General features: G+C 40.1%; 1 protein-coding gene across 1 annotated transcript in view; it reads left to right on the top strand.

The window, feature by feature from the left end:
• RORB (RAR related orphan receptor B) overlaps positions 1-21,088 on the top strand; it is a 185,609-nt gene that overhangs the window by 108,413 nt on the left and 56,108 nt on the right. The window contains exon 2 of the mRNA XM_084773785.1: positions 18,052-18,137. Within this exon, the coding sequence (XP_084629911.1) occupies positions 18,052-18,137 (86 nt within the window). The remainder of the gene's footprint in view (positions 1-18,051; positions 18,138-21,088) is intronic.

A 21,088-nucleotide genomic window follows, 5' to 3' on the forward strand; every position in this document is an offset into this window, starting at 1 on the left:
AAAGGTTCAGTTTCAGAATATTGGTCTGATTCCAAGTTGAAATATTTGAAAACTCAGCCACCAGAATAACTTCTTTATATTAATGCAATAATCACTACACTCCACCAAAATGAACAGTCCTTAGTGGATTATGCAAGGTGAGTGCTCACTGGCACAAATGATTCATTTGTAAGACTTAATAGATTAGCCTGTACCTCTGTGTAGACATTGAGAGAATTTTATGAGGAATTCATTCTGATTTCCTACTCAAAGAATAAATTGGCGAATGGAGGCACAGTTTCTACATACAAGTTTGAAAAAAGGGGTTTTCCAGTGCCTTAAGGAAAGACTGTCAGCACAAACACAAATGGTGGAGATACTGCGGATGACTATTTCCAGCGTATATGGGATTTTATATGCATTTTTATTTCTCAAACAGCAAAATACAAATTTAAAGTTGGAAGCATCTCCATGGAATAGACAGTTAAGGCACAAAGGCCTAGGTTAGTCAACTCACTCTAAATCGTATTGTTAAGTAGTAAATTCTGATTTGTACACAGACACTGAAATGCTAAAAGAGATTATGAATTGAAAGCAATGTTTAAAAGTCTTTTGGGTCTCATAATGAGGGGCAAGGGTGACTACACAGTAGCTTGGGGTGCTTATAACACACAGAGACACTCCTCAGAAGAAAAGGAATTGTCCAGGCCAGGGTGAACAACAGGACATGTCATCCCCTCTAGAATTTAATTTTTAGCATTTCTCTGCACTCTTCTACCATGAAACTTACGTAAAAAGGGGTGCTCATCCATACAGTATGTCATGTCACCAATAAGAAGTTCTTATCCACTTGTCACCTCACAGCTCTTTCTCATTGCAAAGATTAATTATTGTAATCATTACAATAGTGTGCTATCCTGACAGGAAAAGCATCTTAGTATATCCTGTAAAATAAAAATACTGCTGTCACTCCCCAAAATTCTTACTGAATTAGTCTGGCATAAGGCTCTTGGGAATTAGTTTTTTTTTTCAATTTCCCCAAGTGTTTTTAATGTGCAGCCGAGTCTTAAGAAATGTGTAGAGAAAAGTAGCAGATATTTTAAAAGTATGGAACACTTTCTATTCTCCCATGAAGTAACATTATAGTAATGGCATAAAGTCACTGGCTGCCTTAGCATGGCCAGGACTGCTCTAGATTAAAGAAGTAACATACTTTAAATCCTGTAGCACCTCCATCAGGAAGGTGGGTGTTCAACCACTTGTCTTAGTCAATTTGAGCTGTTATGATAATGTATAGACTGGATGGCTTATAAACCATAGCAATTTACTTCTTATGATTCTAGACGTTGGTTAACCCACAGTGCCAGCAGATTCAATGTCTGGAGCCCACGTTCACAGATGGTGCCTTCTTCCTATGTCCTCATATAGTAGAAATGGCAAGGCAGATCACTATGCTTCATTACCTAATGACCTCACAGAAGAACTCCCATCAAAGCCATCAGCTGCAACATCAGGATTTCAGCATGTGCATTCTGCAGACAGGAACATTCAGACACCACCATTTTACCAAGGTGAAAAGAAAACATCTGAAGATTAAAGAACTTATCCAGTCCACACACAGCTAGTGTGTGACAGAGCTGTGAATTAAATGTAGCTCGTTCGAACTGGAACCCCATGCTGTACACCAGTAGCTCTGAAACATAAGCGTGCATCGAACCATCTGGAGAGCTTATGAAAACACAGACGGCTGAGCCCCACCCCCAGAGTGCCTGATTCCTCAGAGCCTAAGAATCTGCATTTCTAATAAATTCCCAGTAATGCTGCAGCCTCCACTGCTGCCATTGCTGCTGCTGCAGCCACCTCTGACCCAAGGACCTTAGTTTGTAAACTGTGTCCCAAACCAGAACTGTTTCCTATAAGATGAAACTCTTTCTTTCGCTTTAGGGAGATTCTTTCTCTTGTTTCATCCTGAAATCTTGGAAAATTTTTTTCTTGAATTTTTCAGATTATTCTCCTTTTAGACCAGAGGTGGTCCAGGTTGGTGGGAAGAGGTGTGTGTGGAGGAAACCAACTTCATGTCTCTCCCAGTGAGAACACTCCCTATGAGAGAAATCTACCAACACGATAGACAGAAGACGTAGATCAATGGGATGAACAGTCTAATAGCTATCAGATAATAATTTAAAGTGATGGTTAAACATATGACAAAGGAAAGGAAAATCGGTACATGAAGGAGAAAGACACAATGGGAAGAAGTTTGTTTCACTCTCTTGTTTATATACGAGAACCAATTTATAAAGAACAGAAAGAGGCAAGAGCTTTAAGAGTTTGCTTTCATTCTTAACCCTCCCCTCTTTCGACCTAACGGTAGCAAGAAAGCAAATACACTACAGCAATAAGCTATCCATGTAGAACACAGGTGGATAAATTAAAAACCCAAAAGGTAGAGTGTGAGGCTTATATATAATTCTTCAATGTGTGAATGAGCGAGTATACAATCATTCATTCACAGACTTAGTACTATGCTAGACACAAGAGACACAGTAAGGGGGGGGGCGGGGTGATTACTAAGGAGCTTACACAAGGGTGAAAAGCAAGCATGTAAACAAGATTAATGAAGCACTCCAGGACCGAACGAGTGGTAGAGACACAGGAGCTCACTGTAGACAGATGGTCAGGAGACACTAAAAAGAAGTACTTGGAATTGAGTTGAGCTACGAATTTGGGTAGCTGGAGAGAGGCCTTACAGAGGACAGAAAGGAAGGAGGAGAGGAAGGGAAAGGAGAGGTGAAGCTCTTGGGCTGTTCACGGAAAGACTGGCATTGCCTTAGGTTTACAGTCCAGGACGTGAAGACAGCCTGTCCCTGTGAGGAAAACCTCAGTCAAGGAGAAGCACAAATTTCTGAATTTATCTTAAAAAGTCCAGAGATCAATAGGGCTTTCATAAGGAAAGCGATGTGATTAAAGCACAATTCTAGAGAAGTCCCATTTTTCCGTCTTTATTCAACATGGGCCAGATTCCCACCTCACGTGTGAGCTGTCATCTCCCACCCTGCACTTTGCATCAAGGGGACAATTCCTGTGTAATGAGATGCATTCAATTCATTTCCGGCTCTCTCGCATCTATGGTTTGGGTGGCCGGGGTAGGAGTGGGGTTTCCTTTAAGAGTCAGGAGGAATGAAGAAGAGTAAGATTTTACTCCAGGCATCTGATGTTCAGTCCTTATGGACGATGCATATGAATTTTATTGCAAACAAGCTAGGATTTGATAATTCTCAAACAGTTTACTGCAGCAGGAAAGAGGAGGTGTTTGGTTAATAACATGCTTGTCATGTGAGCATGAGAGCCTGAGTCTGCATATCCAGCATCCATGTAACAAGCTAGGAACAGCAGCACTACTGGGTAAGGAAGACAGGTGAATATCTGAAGCCACTTAGTAGAGCCAAATCAAGGAGCACCAGTTTCAGTGAGATACTGGCTCAAAAAATAAGGTGGAGAGCAACTGAGGAAGATAGAAGGTGCTCGAAGTCAGCCTGTGGACTCTTGATGGACATACATGAGACAGAGAGAGCAAAGGGGATAGGGGAAACACTCATAGAATTAGTTCTGTCTTCACAATTAAACTAAAAAATATGGAACACTGACTTGACTAACAATTAAATATTGACTTTTTCCCAAATCTATTTGCTTACTTAGCAACATTAGCTACAGGTCTTCCGAGAGCACAATTTTTAGTTATATGGAGAAAACTAACAATGACAGTGGACGGAATTAAACAGGATTAAATCTATAGACTTTGAGAATAAACTGGCCCATGAACATCATCATATGTATTTCCTAGTGACTTTCACAAGTAGTATTAATTTCTTAGTAACTAATCAATATGGAATACATGAATTCACAAATGATAATAGTTGCCAACACGTTTATCCCTGAGATAAGTAAACAGAGGAAGAAAAGTATATCCAACTAGTTTCTGAGCTGTAGCTATGTTTCAGACAAAGGTAGGCACTTTCACACTTCTCCTCGTGTGAGTAAGTTCTCTGATCATTTCAGAAATATGTATCCTCAGTCTCTTCTTCCAAACACTTTGGAGTTAAGAGTCTCTGGGTTGACTGCAACCTACTACAAAAGCAAGCTCCATTGACTCAGACTGAGAAAAAAAAAGTTTGCACCCAGGTCTATGGGTCCCAACATAAATATTTGGAAGGCTGTTTGACAAAAATGACCATTTAACACAATAACAATATCAAGTTCTACCATAGGGTCTATAAGCTCTGCCATGGGATTTTTGACGGGGATTACAGTATCAAGCAGGAAATCTTCTGCAGAGCAAGTCTAAAATTCAACCAGAATACAGGTAATTAACCTGTACCAGCCACACCACTATTTCGCCAGTGGACACATCTGATCTGTCAGGTTGATAGGTGTTAGAGCATGCGTGGTTCAGAGCTGGTTAAGACCCCTGCTATCTTTCTCCCCCAGGGGCCTGCATAGCCTCTCCCAGCATCATGAAACGGACAGTACCAGGAAGAACTAAGTATGACTCTGTTCTGCAGCAAAAGTCCATGGTGTCTTTAGCAATAGGATCTTAACATAATTATGGTAGGTCACCAAGAGGAAGGACCATATCCTTGGAGACCTCTGTGGCCTCCCTAGCCAATAACTCATAAGGAGGTAGGCCATGCCTGGCACTGCAATTTTTATGTAATAACCCATGGCTTCTGGGAGTGGCTATGTCACCCATGCATGGTTCCCCCTTCGAACTCATTTTTCTTAAGCTACGTTTTGAAATTGGTTTCCTGACTAGTAGTTTTTCCATAACACTTCCTCATGAATCTTTAGTGCACACTAGTTAGCACATCCCCTGTCCTCTCCTGTAACCCCTCGCTCAGCTCCCAACCCTAATCTTTATCAAACCCCCATTCCCCAGCAAGCCCCAGGGAGCATCTTAAAAAAGGAGATGGAAAACAGATGAAGGGCTAGAGGATGGGGCTGAGCACTAAGAAGTGATGACTTTTAGGCATGACGTGGCTATCGCACTCATGAACCCACTGCAGCTGTGGTTACTGACACAAGATCTACACCATATCAAAATCCCCACAAAGATGGGACAGACGACCTGGAGACCTCACCGCTTCCCTGGTAATAAGGGCTACGAATTTAAGGATGTTCACACTCATATTTTACAAGAGGAAGCACTGAACCGCACTGATCTAATAGAGTATTCAGGCTCCAGGGTTGTGCCAGGCATGCTGGCACACACCTTTGGTCCCGGCACGCAGGAGGCAGAGGCAGGCAGATCTCTGTGAGATCAAGGCCAGCCTGATCTACAAAGTGAGTCCAGGACAGTCAAAGCTGTGACACAGAGAAACCCTGCCTTGGAAAATGAAACAGGAAAAAAAAAAAAACGAAAAGAAAAAAGACTCCAGGGTTAATGGTCAGTATGAAGTCTGGGCCCTAGTACTAGGCTGTGTTGCAGCTGGGCTATAAGACACACACATTCTCTTCAACTGTAAACAACTATGTGTCCCATTATCTCACAGGCAGCCATAATCCAATACTGGGGAGGATGGGAGAAAGGTAACCGTCATACATTAGAACTCACTAAAAGGGACAAAATGATTACAAATCAGTTCTGAATGAAGTCTGTGCTAGACTTTCGGAGTCACTGCTCGCCTCAAGTTATTTGTCAGATGTAGCCAGCTCTGGCTCCAGCAGGGTGAAAACAAAGGGGACTTAAAGTACAGAAAGAATATCCAGCCGCGTGATTCATGGTGGCAGGAGGTTCTAAACTGCTTCCTTACAATTTAGCAAATGTACTCTTGAGTAAACAGAAAAAAAAAAGAAGAAGAAAGGATTTTTCTGTCCCCTGCCTTCCCGGTGTGAGAAAGCCTCTCTCGCGCCCTTACTTAATGAAACGGAGCAGTGGATGCCTCTAACTCGTCTTTCATCTAATCTCATTAATGCAGTCTGTTGGGATTCTGGTTCTGGGATAGCATTGGGGCAGTCCTCAGACCTCAAGTGAAACGGGTAATATTTTTCAGTCAGACTTTTCACTGCTCCGTCAGAATGTGTGAGAACCAGCTCAAAACTAAAGCTGACGCCACTGGTGAGTTGTACTTTTTCTTCTATCTGCTGGCATTTAGCAGTGTCAACCATTCTTGGGTGAGAAAGCAGGCGTCTAGAGGCTCTAAGCAAAATAAAGGAAAATATGTGGGGAAAATAAATCATTTCTGAGTTGGGAATGTATTTAATAATCCAATCACCCTAGCCTAACTTTACACTAGAGGAAATGTCTATACATAAATATTGTCATATGCTACGTGAACTACTATAAACACTTGTTCTGGCCTTAAATTGAAGTGTTTTCATGTGCCAGATTGTGTTGACCATAGGCCGACAATATAAACTTCCTTGGTGTAATTTTTAGCTTTAATTTTACCTGTTAACATTACTACAGTTATTATTGTAGTTCCTTGGTTTTTCTAGATGTTTTAAAAGTCAATTTAGCTTGTATACTATGTAGAAATATATAAGAAATCTATTTTTTAATTGTTTGGTCTAATGGTGATGTATTATGAAGTTTGGGTTTTTTTTTTTTTTTTTACTTTTTTTTTTCACTAAGTTAGGACATAACTCTCTAGGTATATGTTATCTCATGAGTGGATAAGGCTGAGTATCTGTTCTGAAAATATTTCAAAAATAATTTATTGCCATTTTTACTAGCATCAAATAGCCAAAAACAACAATTACAAATGTTATAATATAAAAGATGCAGTTGTTCAAATAACTAAAAAAAAAAAAAACTTTTCAATTGTTTCTAAACAGCTACGAACTAAACTAAGCACCCACATATCTCAAACTCAGAATTCACCTTTCACAATGTACATGGTCTTCTGGTACTTAGATTTTAAAGGAGCACAGTCACTGTTTCTATGCCATGACTTACCACATTTCAAACCTGTGTTCTTAAATGTTGAATTGGTGAGGTAAGTCCAGACCAGCGGATTTCAGTTCTGACATCAATGGTGTCTTTAAACAACTTGTTATCCTTACTACTAACAGATTTATTCAGGCTAATGTTGCTATTGTTGTTTAGAAATTAATAACAGTGGACATATTAACGTCTGTGTCCTTAATCCTCTTTAGTTCTGGATCACAATTAACAGTGACTCACAGATAAGCATGTAGGTTTCCTTCTAATTATGTATTTAAAAACATATAGCTACCTTTTGTTACAAAATTACCTAAAATTAAATGTTTGATTTTAGAGGGCCCTGACTATGCGTGTGTGTGTGTGTGTGTGTGTGTGTGTGTGTGTGTGTGCACATGCACACACACACACACACACACACATATACACCTTGTTTAATGAAGCATAGGAACTAATGTACATTTACATTTTGAAAAGAGAACTACATTTTTTTTCTTTTACATTTTTGGAGACCTACAGGACATGTTCTAAATTAAAGGTGAAACTTTAAGAAGACCAATCTTTCTCTGCAGCACTTGGTCTTACGTTTAACAATCTTTAGATTTCACCAATTTCTTTTCTGTCTAATATTCCCCCAAAGACATAAATATCTACCCTGCTTTTAAAAGCAATTTAAATCTCTAAACAAATGGGAAAACAAAAAGCCAAACTTCTTCCTCCCATTGCTATCTACACTGTGACATACAAATGCCTGGGTACAAATGAATAGTGTAAGTAACACCAGCTGTGTGGGCGAGGGGAGCAGGGGGGGAGATACAATATTCTCTCTGTTCAGATGTTATTTGTAGACTGGCAGGCAGGGCTGGAAATGTCCCCTTGTTGGAAAAGAGGAAGAGCAGTTCAAAGAGAGGAAATCCGTGAAGGCAGAATTTGAAAATCACAGCCATTCTTACTACTTTTTGTGACAATAATGCAGATTGATGTTGCTGCAGGGGACAAGAAGGTATGGTCATCCTGTCCAGGCACCAGCCAGCTTACATAAACATAGAGTAAAGCTGTTGAGGATTATGTGAGCATGCTGGATCTGATGAGCTCAAAAATAAGATAGCTCGGTCCTATCATATTTAGGATTATGCTGGTAATCGCCTTAGAGAAAGTCTGCAGTATCAGCAGAACAGCCCCTTCCGTCTTTGAAGGGGATAGCATTGACTCCAACTGTGTTGGGCAGCAGCCCTTTGTGCCATGTAGCATAGAGTAAAGCTGTAAGACACAACTGCTGCAGTCACATCTTATATGATCATTTGACCCCTGAAATAGTTTCTGGTGCTCTGTGCACTTAGGGAAACTTCCCACCGGGGTCTCTCTCTCCCTTTGTTGAAGGCCACTTGTCTAACAGTCGACTAAATCCAAATATGCTGACTTCTAGCCTCTGAGCTATTCTTGTCGCTAGAGATGACAAGAATCGAGGTTCGCTTTACTTCTGTGGTTTCCCGCCATTAAGAGTCAGTGTTAAGAAGTTAGTGGCTGGTGTACAAGTTTGCTACAACACAGATATCATGAGGCCATAATTCTCCTTGGAAGAGTTTGCAATTATTATTTTGCCGATGTGGCACTATTCATGTTGGAGACGATCAAAGCCCTTGAAGATGATCCGTAATATAAAAGTCTTAAAATATGAGTGCTTGTGTAAAGATCATTGGCATTAAATTCTTTTCCTCTCCCTCCCTCTCCTTCTTCCTCCCTTATCCTGTCTTCCTCTCTTATCATTTAATTAATGATAAAAATGCAAATTTTATGGCTTCATTTTATATTAAGCATGTTCCTGTACCATTATTTTTTTTTTCTGAGACAGGGTAGTCTTGGCTGTCCTGGACTCACTTTGTAGACCAGGCTGACCTCAAACTCACAGAGATCCACCTGCCTCTGCCTCCCTGAGTCCTAGGATTATAGATGTGCTCCACCATGCTACATGCTAGGTGACAGATAGATAGATGATAGATAGATAGATAGATAGATAGATAGATAGATAGATAGATAGACTCTACCCCTCCTTTGGCTTTTGTGCTCATTTTCATATTTACTTTACTTTGTGTTTCTTAAGAGTCTTCTTAGTGTGTATAACAGGTTGGCCTTGAACTCACGATCTTTCTACCTCGACCTCCTGATGCTGATATTACAGGTGTGAAGCATGTGCCTGGCTCTCAGGTATTCCTGAAAAACATGTAGTATAGGAGCTATATCCTAAAACACAACAAATACTAAAATATAACGTTGAATCACATGAAATTCCCAGTATCAATTAATTTTTGCACAAAAAGTAACAATTTGATATGAGTCAGTTTGATGCATGCTGATTAACTACAGATAAAGGAATAGATAGATAGATAGATAGATAGATAGATAGAGTCTTAGTAGCATCTAACTATTGATTTGCATCTAATGCCACTAAAAAGGCCCCCCAAATAAATTTACCTAAATTGGAAATATACTCTTGTAATTGGCCTTTTCTTTTTCAATAGCTGGCTACTAGCTTAAGTTTTCCCTACCCCTATACATTTATTTCTTAAATTTTGTCTCCCTTTCTATGGTCTGGCTCAAAGACAGCTCAGCATTCAGTTTTCTCGGCTTCACTAAATTGAAGTACTCTCTTTTCCTCTTCCAGACTCACCTTTCAATCCCCTGTCTGCTCTTTGCTCAGGTTTTTAAGTGTGTGTTGCCGTGCAATCAGAAAATTCCTTTTGAAGAATAAAAGTTGGTTTTGCATGTAGCTGTAGTCTCAAGCCAACCTCAAGTGGCTAAATTATATATGTGTGTAGTGTATACATGAGCACATGTTCATGTGTGTGCACACTCCATGCCAAGCTTGTGTCAACAACTGATTTTTATTTGTTTATGTATTCTTTTACTATATAGTTTTGAGTTTTCCAAATGTGTGGCTGGAAGCAGGCTGCCTTCTTTCCCTTAACATTATGCATTGGGGTCTTCCATGTGGATGCCACTCACGGCTTGCTAGCTCTTTCACAGTGCCAAATGACATTCCTCTATACCAGTGTCACACACTCGTCCATTCAACAACTGAAGTTCATTTTGATTGTTTCCCATTTGTAGAAAATATTAATAAACTTTCATGTGCATGCTCTGTGTGGACATGACTTATAACTAAGCTACAAAAATACCAAGGAACACGATTGCTGCTAAGGCTCACTCTGACTTTATAAAACTTGCCACACTGCCTTCCAAGGTGGCTTTACCATTCTGCTGGGTTCCTCCCCCTACCTCCCCCACAGCATCAGTTAGTGTCCAGAGCTGTGAGGCCTGTTCCAGGGGATGCAGTCTTCTAAAGCTCCACTGTCCTACCACTCCAATGAACAAAAAGAGATGTCTAAAAAGCAGAAGCAGCAGATGATATTTTCCAGAAACTTGTGAACCTTTTTTTAATCATAATTCTGGGGAAATTAGAGATTCATCCACTCTCAGAAGAGCTACAGCTGTGTTGTTCATCTGGCCTCACAGGACAATGCTTTTTGAGCTTCAATACTTTCCTGGGTGGCTTGATTTAAAAAAAAAAGCAGATTCCCAGCTGAGCTTGGGTGACATTTGCACTTGTCCCCAGGTTATGCCAAAGCCCTTGGTCTGCAGGCCCACTGAGTGGTGACAAAAGACATCAAGTAGTCTCCACTTGAATGACATCAAGACCTATTATTAATATGAAGTCATTAACAGGACAAGATGAGTTAAATATGAATTACCTCATAATTTAGGATCTTATAACTACTAGAGCACACAGAAGTGTTTAAAAGTACCTATATTAAGTAGAGCCCCCCTTTTCATATATACTCCCAAACTTCCAGTAACTATTTGAAATAGTGGCTACCACCAAACACTATATTTATTCTGTTGCCTACAAATGCTCACCCAATGTTAATTCTTTTACTCCTCATTATGACCAAACACATAACATAAACATCTCAGGGAAGGAAATATTTATTTGGCTTCATATTTTCAGAGACATTGGTACGGGGTAGGGGAGGCATAGTAACTCCATCTCAGCAGGTGTGAAAGGCAGTTGCTTGTTACATGGTTCTTTCCAAGAAACAAAGGACTCAAGCTGAAACCAGGGCCAGGCTATAGCCCATAGAGCCTGTGCCTGCTACCCACTTCCTCCAGACAGGCCTTGCCGCTGAACTTTTTAGTGTACCATCAGTTGAGGACCAAGTGCTCCAACATGTATGCCCATGAGGACATTTCACATTACAATATGGTGGAGCTTAATCCAGAAATTAGGCATCATAATATATTTACTACCTCTAAGGATAAAAAAATAAATGCTTCTAATATACAGATATTCTGACAAATTGATCTAATAATCAAGACAGCTACTAAATGACTAACAGATGGGTAGCATATACCGTGTGGATACCCTAGGCAAAGAGTTATTTTGTTTGTTTGCTTTTGTTTTTTTTGCAGGATGGCATGAGATGCCAAATTTTATTTTTATAATCAGGCACCATGCAATTGAAAACTTTAAACTGTTTGTTTCTAGAATTTTCTGTGAGGTGCAGTGGGTCACACCTATAATCCCAGCACTTGGAAAGTCAGAGACAGGCATATCTCTATGAGTTCAAATCCAGCCTAGTCTACAAAGCAAATCCAGGACAGCCAAGGCTACAGAAAGAAATGCTGTCTCAGAAAAAAAAAAGAAATTTCCACTTAATATTTTCATACTATGGTTGTGCTTGGGTAACTGAAGCAATGAAAAGTGCACTGTGGCTAAGAGGCAATTTTTGTAATTGTTTTTACTCTTTTGTATTAGTTGCTGTTTGTTGGTTCCATTTTCTACTGTTTCTGTTCTCAAGAATGAAAATAACAAGCAGCCCTATATGAGTAACAAGATGCTACATAAAAAATAAAACAGCCCCAGTGTGATCCCCTTACAATTGTCTCTTTGAGAAAAATGAGTTTGCAATTGTCATATGGTCATATTTTTTTCTTAGTTTAGTTTCTTGCAACATGAAGTATAAGGTATCCTTAAATCATTTAAGAGTACTTTATCAATCAAATGGAAGAAGAGTCCACCTCCTAGAAAATTACAGAAAAGAGTTCTAGGAAACAAATTCAGGAATGTTCTAGTAGAAATAAGAGTGCTCTAAATCTCACAAGCAAGGTAGGTTTGTAGGTTGGAGTCTGGCACTAGGATGCACACTGCCCTGGAGAGGTACCCATAAATGCAGCCTGGTCCAAGGTCTTAGAATCACTTTCTAGCATGACATAGAACACATATTCAGGATCCTATGTGCGTTCCATCCCATCCTTGAGCTATTATCTGATTAATTTTAGTTACAGTGGAATGTACCTCCTCCACTGTAGTCCCTTGGGGTGACTGTTGAGTGACCCATGCTAACAATCCCATACTAAAAAGGTGGATACTTTCAGGTCTGCCAGGGAGAGAGAGGGTGAGTACAGAGATTTTTTTTAACTTGAATTTGTCACAGATGGTGGATGAGACACAGTCTGGGTAGATGACATAAGACATGGGCTACTGAGACCATCTGCAAAAAGATTTTTAACCAAAATAGTCATCTTTATTGGAAATTTTTACATGTGTAAATTGTGTTTCACACAGACATTAAGAGAGTTAATTGCTCTGTCCACTTTTAGCCTAACTGCAAAAAGTTACGGGAAATAGAAACTAGCAGGGAAGGCCAGCATGCAGGGGTACAGCCTGTGCTGTGTCGGGATAGCGTCCAGCACTCAGACCTCAGCCTGCAAGATCCATCAGAACCCAGAAGATATTGCAGAAACATGATCTCAAAGCCAGAAAAGTTCAGTTACTGGAGGTTCCCTTCCCAGCTGACCATCCCCCGGGGTTGTGCCTTTGAGGTAGTTTGTGCAGTAGATTCATTCATTTAGTTCCTAAAACCCTTATTATTATATCAAAATCACCAGGGGCTCCACCAAAATATGTAACTTTTGTCATTCTGGAACTTCTGTTTCTTCTTTTCATACCAAATGTAACAGATCATTAATTCTTAAAGTCTATTTCAGAAAAGTGAGTGTGTGACATCTCTCATTTGAACTGAAAGATAAAAGGAAGTTTAGGAGCACAGCTTTGAGCTCCTTTAGACAACAAAAACAGAAAACAAGAGTTGGAGAGATGACTCAGTTGCTACAATAATTGCTGTACAGACACACATACCTCAGTTAAGATCCCTAGCACCCACATAAACCTGAGTATGGCTGTGACGCACATTCTAAGATAAGGGGAACTAAACAAGGCAGATCTGGAGGTTCACTGGTTAGACAGTTTACACAATAGGTGAGCTCTGGGTTCAGTGAGAACTCTTGTCTCAAAAAATAAGGTGGAAAGCAAGACAAGACGATACCCAGTGTTGACTGCAGGCTTTTACATGCAAATGCATTGCTGTAGGCACTGATACATGCATCTACCAACACACATACACTCACACACATACACACATACACACATAGACACACACAGGAACACGCATACATGCACGCATACAAAAGCACAGCCTTATCTTTGCTTCAACTTAGAATGCCCAGACTACAAAATGGCCAGGCTGAGTTGGAAGATTACGTGCAGTAAAATGCACCAGCCCCCAGCATAATGTACCTGGCAGGCTCACCATCACTGCCTTCCTGAGGGATGCTTTTTAAGAGCCACAGTGTTTTCCTGAGCCATTTTCTGGTTAACTCATTAGCCTGAATTAGTTTTCTGACCTTAACACCTGAGGTAACCAGCAGGGGCTTGAATGGGGCAGAACTAAAGAGGCATTATATTTCAATAAGCAGGAAAAACTGAGACAAGGATTTTGTGCAGAGTTGTGCAGGATACTCTGGGCAAGGAAAGGGCAAGAGAGACTTAATAAGTTGAACAAAATGAAAACCAAGTAAGCTTTATCAGTCCCTCAGGTCATTCTAGATAGCCTAAATTTGTTTCTCAATGACTGTCGCACTGAATAGATGTAGATGATAGATGATAGATAAATGATGATGAAGATAGATATAGATGATATATAGATATGGATAGATAGATAGATAGATAGATAGATAGATGTGTGTGTTAGTGTGTGTGTGTGTGTGTGTGTGTATGAGAGAGAGAGAGAGAGAGAGAGAGAGAGAGAGAGAGAGAGAGAGAGAGGGAGGGAGGGAGGGAGAGAGAGGGAGAGAGAGAGAGAGAGAGAGAGAGAGAGAGAGAGAAATAGATCTCCACGAACCAAGCAAATATACCAAATACCACCTCTCTCTTCAGTTTCCTCTTCCTGCCATAGCTAATGAGGTCCTAGCAGCCTCACTCTCCTAAAATGCTCCTAAAAAGCTATGACAGAGAATGTGATACTAGGTCTGCACAGTGTAGTTCCAAGGGAAGCCATGTAGTTGCCCATAGCAAGAAACTTAAAAACAACAAGCACTAAACAACGATGCAGTCTAGTATCCTCACTGGTGTCTGAAAGTCTGGCCTAGAGATGTGCTGTAGGAAACACATGGTATAAACTGTAAAGTTATACCTTGGATAGGAGATTTTAATGAGGGAAAAGAAAAGTGGCTACTACTTTAAATGACTCGGATTTATCTTCACTTCTAGTAAACCTCAGAAGACTTATTCTCCCAGAATAAAAACAGCCACAGGATTTCTAAACTGAGAATTCTTTCTTCTACATAAGAAAACATATATACACATTATAGGTGACTTCTTTCTCTTTAAAATATGCTGTTAAAATGTTTGTAGCTCTTCAGGATTACATGTAGAGCCAAGGTTATGAATATGTATAAATATGCAGATGCCCTATTGAATGTTCCTTATCTCATTTGTATTTCTGAAGATGTATAAGATAACCTTTGTGTCTTTCAAAAACATCTTCCTACACCTCAGGGAGCAAATTACCTCTATTTTCATTTCCTTTAAAGTTAGATCATTTTATAATTAAGAATGTATTGAAGCAGATTCTCCCACGTGTAAGTTACTCCCTGCGGAGTAATTTATGCAAAGAGAGCCTTTGACTTAATATCATATGAGCCACAAACTATTCAATGGCTACCTGGGATTATTTTAGTCATTTTATAGTAACTATAAATAACCCACTGTTTGAAACCCATAGTACAAATAAGTTATTGTATGATTTATTGAATTATTTTTTAAAATATATTTTATAAAGATACAATAATATGTCAAATTGTTTTCTGGCATGTTATTCTTTTTGACATATGCTTCTTTTCCTAAATTCTTAGGGGAGAAATCAGTCAATGATGAAATGATGAAGTGATGACATTCTTAGAAAATAGTCGTCTCAATGTTTGTTGAGGAATACTATATTTATAAGCCACAAAACATAAGTTCAGAAATTTTATCTTAGCTACAGCAGCCCTACATATTGGTAAATTAAGGGGTGCGAACCAGGAGGGCAAAAGGGAATAGTATCAAACCTCCTGGTTCCCTACCACCAAATCCTGAAAGCACTTCAGTCATATTTGCATCCCCAGTTCCCTCGATTGAATCCTTTATCTTACACAAGAAAAAGATAACTTGAAGTGTCTGTGGCTTATTTAATTCTGAATAAAGTAATGTTGTTGCCCTAAAGCTGAATAATACATTTATTGTGTGAAGTCGTAACAAAAGATGGCAATGCTTTGCACTTGTTTGTTTTGTGTCTCCAAGAGTGGGAAACTATAGAAGTGTATGCAAGTGTCAACTTTATGCGCAAAGTATTCTGAAGGATATTTTGCATAATTATTTTAAATTGGGAAAGGAAATGGCAGATCTTCGTGTGAATAAGTTTAACAACTCTTTAGAGTACTATCAAACACAGGAATTTCTGCACTCTAATAAGTTCCATGAAGCCAAACCCATGTCCTTCCAAGACATTTTACATCCAGGCTCCTGGGAGATGCGCCATGAAAGTGTGGGTGCCCCAGTCCCACACTGCATCAGACTCCACAAAGGTCTCCACTGCTGCTCCAAGGCTAAGGCTCAAACCTAGCTCTCATGCATGCTCGCCAAGTGCTTTACTGCCCAGCCACGTCCTTGGCCCTCGTGTCACCATTTTAGTCAGTCTATCACTTTGGCAGATAGAACTCACTTCCACTTCTTCATCAGCTTCCATTTCCTTGCCTTTCAGCATTTAATCTCACTTCCAACTTTGAAGCATCCTTGTACATGCCCCCTCACCACCTTCTGTCCTGGAGTGGAGGCCTTCTCTGCTGCCATTGCCTAACTCCCATGTCAGGAGTCACATTTCATTGACCTGCTTTTTTCTACTTAGCCTGCAGAGCTCTAAAGGTCTCTCTTCGAGTCTCACATGGTGTGTGGGGTGGTTTTGGGGGGGATTCAGTTGAGGGCTGTCCTCACCCTGTGCAAGCACTATAACACTGAGCTACATATCAGCCTTGTTTTCACCATTCATTTGCTCTTTGTTTTGTCCATTCCTGGTGGCAAGTAGGATCAGGTGAAAACTCCCCTCCCTAGCTCCAATGGCTCCAAAGTCTGCTGTCGGAATTCTGTGTGGCCATCTGACCCAAATTTCCCTTAGAGCCAATTACTCTATACGGTTGCCAGCCACAGTCATACTAGGCTTCTGACCGATCTTCATTCAATGTCCCTTGTCTTTCCCTTAAGCCAAAACAAATTCCATACAATCTGTAAAATGAACTGTCTTCCTGTTAAAACTGCAGCGATATGGAGAGGTTGGAATATTGCAGGTCCAGGGCTAATTAACTCATTTTATGATAGCTTGAACCCCCTGGATAGCCATTCTATCCCCACCACTATGTCAGAACTAACATCCTGTGACTAATATATAAAGCTCTTTTCGAATCTATTGCTTTAGCAGACCACTAGCTTCCAGCAGCCCAAAAGCTCAGGATGTCATCAGATAGCATTGGAGACCTATAGAAAAGCATCCCCCACTTTGCAGTGACCATCTCTTTGATGTACCCATCAATGCATTTCAAAATTGCCTGGTTAAAAAAAATTGCCTGGTTTATGACTTTTTTTTTGTTCTGTAAAACTATAAAACTTTATGAAACTCCTTTCACATTTTACCATGGAATTTGGGATAACCTAAATCTATGACCTCGGCCGTGGACACTCACATATGCCCCCAGAATATGCTATCTCTTATACTCTTTTAAAAATGAAACATCTTCATGTCCAGTGAAGTTAAATACATGCCGACTTCCTATATAACTTATTTTTCTGATTTCTTCACTATTTACCTTTTTGTTAATAAGAGTATCATAGTTATTGCCGTATCTTCTCCTGAGTCATCATCTCTAAGTATCTTTGCAGATATTTAAATAGCATTGGTTGATACTTCAATGGTGTTTTCACAGAGGTAGCCGCTCCATCCAGCCACACATGTACAGTCACAAAATACCAACACTCCAGCCTTGCTTTATTTAGTTATTTAAAAGTATTATTGAGATAATACTATGTGAAAACTTCTAATGACTCCCTATTCCAAAAGTAGAATAAGAAATATAAAGGCTTGAATTCACAAGATTTTTCTGTCAAGTTATTTTAAAGAAGACAAGGTTTAAAAGGAGCAAACAGTGAACGGAAGAGAAACATCTGGCCTCTAAACATACACCTGCAGGTGTGTGTGTGACTCTCTCTCTCTCTCTCTCTCTCTCTCTCTCTCTCTCTCTCTCTCTGTGTGTGTGTGTGTGTGTGTGTGTGTGTGTGTGAAATTTGGTTTGAAAAGCAAAGAGTGATAAATAAATATCTGGACCTTAGAACAGCGGTGCTGACAACCTGTGGATCACAACCCCTTTAGGGGTCATCTGACCGTTTCACAGGTGTCTCCAGATTTTCACATTTCAGTTCATAACAGTAGCAAAGTTACAGTGTGAAAATGCAATGAAAATAATTTGGTGGTCGGGGGTCACCACAGTATATGGAACTGTATTAAAGGATCACAACATTACTAAAGTTGAGAACCACCACCTTAGAAGAAACTGAAGGAAGCCATTGAAATAGTAATGGTGACCGCAGGGCATTATCCAACATCCTCTGTTATAATCTCACACAAACACCTTGGCAATCAGCATGAGAACAGGAACACTTTCTAAAGGCAATTAAAGCCATTGAAAATGTCTTTTTTTTTTTCCTCTTTCAGCACAAATTGAAGTGATACCATGCAAAATTTGTGGCGATAAATCCTCCGGGATCCACTACGGAGTCATCACATGTGAAGGCTGCAAGGTAGGGTCTCCACATTGTGGTGGTGTGCAGAAGCTTTAAAGAAGACACCCTGAGGGATATTTGTGCCTGCTGGCTGCCAGGCGGGAGTTCTGGCTCGGTGGGTGGGCTGACTTTTCTCTTCCTTTGCCTTTTGCCTATTTTTGTCTAACTGGTCAGTTGCTTCTGGAAAAAAAAATGAATGCTTATTTAAAGGCTTGAACTATTCACATCTACAAAAATGTAAGTATCAATTCTTCCCAGTTTAGCAACATTGACTCCATTCTACTCCTATTTGATAGAACTGAAGATTAAAATAAAGACTATAAGCCAAAGAGGACACCAAGGTGACAACAGCAATTCACATATGACACTCCTTTATTCTCACACTGCAGAGAATTCATAATTCAAGACTGAAAGTAGGGCTAAGAGATGGCTCATAGGTTATGAACACCACTAGTTGCTCTTTCAGATGAGCCAAGTTCCATTCCCAACAGCCACACAGTGGTTCACAGCCATCTGCAACTCTAGGCTGGGGTATCTGGTGCCCTCCCGTGGCCTTCTTGACCACTGCACACACATGGTACACAGACTTACATGCAGGCAAAGTAGCCATACATTTAAAGTATAAAAATAGTAATAAAGTTTAAAAACACTGAAAGCATTAGATGTTAGAAGTAGACTCTAGATCTATCAAAAGTCATCTACCTCCTCAAAAAAACTCGCATTCCCCCAAAATCTTAATTTTTCTATGAATTCTGAAGGATAAGCAAGATCTTATTTGATGTATGCCATTGATCTAGATATGAAAAAGAAACTGACCAGGAGTACAAGTTTTCCCCCCACAATATGTCAGTTGTTCCCTCAGAGGGATGCCACCAACCCAATGACAAACTCATTCCTGTGGGTAAGATGGTCAGGAAATACAGGGCAAAGGGAATAGCAGTTACCACAGACGTAACCTGATACAAGCAAAACCTGAAAAATAAGAATGAGGTGTTTTCTAATGTTCTATATGTCTTTATGAACATATACGGGCGCAGAAGAATATCTGCAAGTAAGTAGCTGATATAAAATGCAAGATACCTTAATGTGCTCCAGCAGTGAACTCACACCTGCAACAGTGGCTGCGGTTGGAATCAGAGCTCCATTGTTTGCAGGAATCCGTTGTCATGGTCATTCCCCACTTCCTGTTTCTGTGCAGAGACCGAAGCTAAACTGGATCCATTATAAAGGCACCGTCCTCAGCTCTCGTTTCCTCCAGGTTTCAAGATTTGTTTGGTCTCTTGTTTTCTCCAAAAGAAGCAGTTATTGTGCCTTTCACTTAGTTTATCCTAAAGAGCGTACACGAACTGGGCCTAGGCCTCCTACATATATGTAGTGGATGGGCGGTGGGGTCTTCACGTGGGTCCCCCAGCAGTTGGAGCAGGGCTTCTGCCCGGCATGGACTCTGCTGCCTGCTTTTGGATCATGTTCCCTTAGCTGGGCTGCTTTGTCTGGCCTCAGTGGGAGCCGATGTACTTAGTCCCGATGCATTTTGATGTGTTGGGGTGGGTTGGTATGGGGGTGGCTCCCCTTTTCTGAGGAGAAGGTATGAGGGTGAGGGGTGAGCCTGGGAGGAAAGGAGGTAGGGGCTGTAACTGGGATGTAAAGTAAATGCATTAATAAGTTAATGAGAAAAGCAAAGAAGTAGGGTCATATGGTGGCAGGAGGTGCAACAGAGATCCCATCCAGCTCTGTCTCATAATGCCTTAGCGCGTGTTTAAACTGTTATAATTTCTCTAATTCTAGAGTTCAGAATTAGAAAAATTCAAAAAAAATTAACATTTTTACATTGGTTCCCTGAACTGTGGAGCAAAGAGTAAGGTTTTAAAAGCAAACTGTAAGGAGGGGAGGATGAGAATAGCAAGGCCCACTCAAAACATTTCCACAGTGAGTTTAAGGAAGACAGGCACAACTAGAACAAAACTTGAGTGCCATCTTCAAGGGACCCAGTGAATGTTGACAAACCCACTAGCAATATGCAGGCTAGGTGAATCCTTTGAGGTCAGTAAACTGAACGCAACGTGACGCACTCGTAAATTCTGGGATCCAATCATAACCTTAGGAGACTTTTTAAATGTAAATAGTATAAAACAGATTATAACTGCCAAGATAGCATTATTCTTCACATTTTGACGGTGCCTTCACAAATCTCAAAAAAAAAAAATGAAGTACTGGGAATTGAAAAAGCAAATAATAAAAATTTGAAAAACAAGTGAAAATAGCACGAGAAAAGAAAAATCAACATAGTGGAACAACAGTCTGGAAGGGAGACGGCTGCTGGTATCCTCAGGCAGAGTTCATGGAACAGCCCTTTATCCCGTTCTTCTACAAAGTTAGAACTAAAAGCTATGTAGCAGCCACTAGCAGGCTATTTTTTATTCCATCAATCAAAAGCAATACAGCAAAGCAAGAAGTTGACTATTTCTTTGACCCTCCGTAAGGAAGTCATTTTCTCTGGGTAGGCAGACAAATGGTCTTTGTCATAAGCATTAGTAAGTCTCTAATGAGAACACTTTCCAGTGATGGCATTTCTACAGGCTTGTTCTGCAGGTTTAAGAGCCCTAGTTTACCTTACATCGCAGCCACTGAAGTGTTCCGTATATGAGTGTTGCACACTCATTATTTCATTATACATGGCATTTGAAAAAACACTGGGCTTGAAACTGTGGAGATATATTCATTTTAAGAAGCAGTTTTATGCCATTAGCTCTTAAATATTGAATAAACATAACTCAACATGTCAACAGCAGGAACAAGGGGCTAGGCTCCTGTCATCCTTTTAATCCAACATCGAAGAAATTATGTTGCCACTAGAAAGTATATTCTGAGGTTTTCATCAAACTGGCTGCACATCACACTACTTTTATTTACTTCACGGGAAAAGCCGACATGTATAAATATGCTACAGTTTTCTCCAGTCGAAATCTCCC

The sequence above is a fragment of the Acomys minous genome, assembly GCF_964271855.1.
Source record: "Acomys minous genome assembly, chromosome: 2".
Taxonomy (NCBI): domain Eukaryota; kingdom Metazoa; phylum Chordata; class Mammalia; order Rodentia; family Muridae; genus Acomys; species Acomys minous.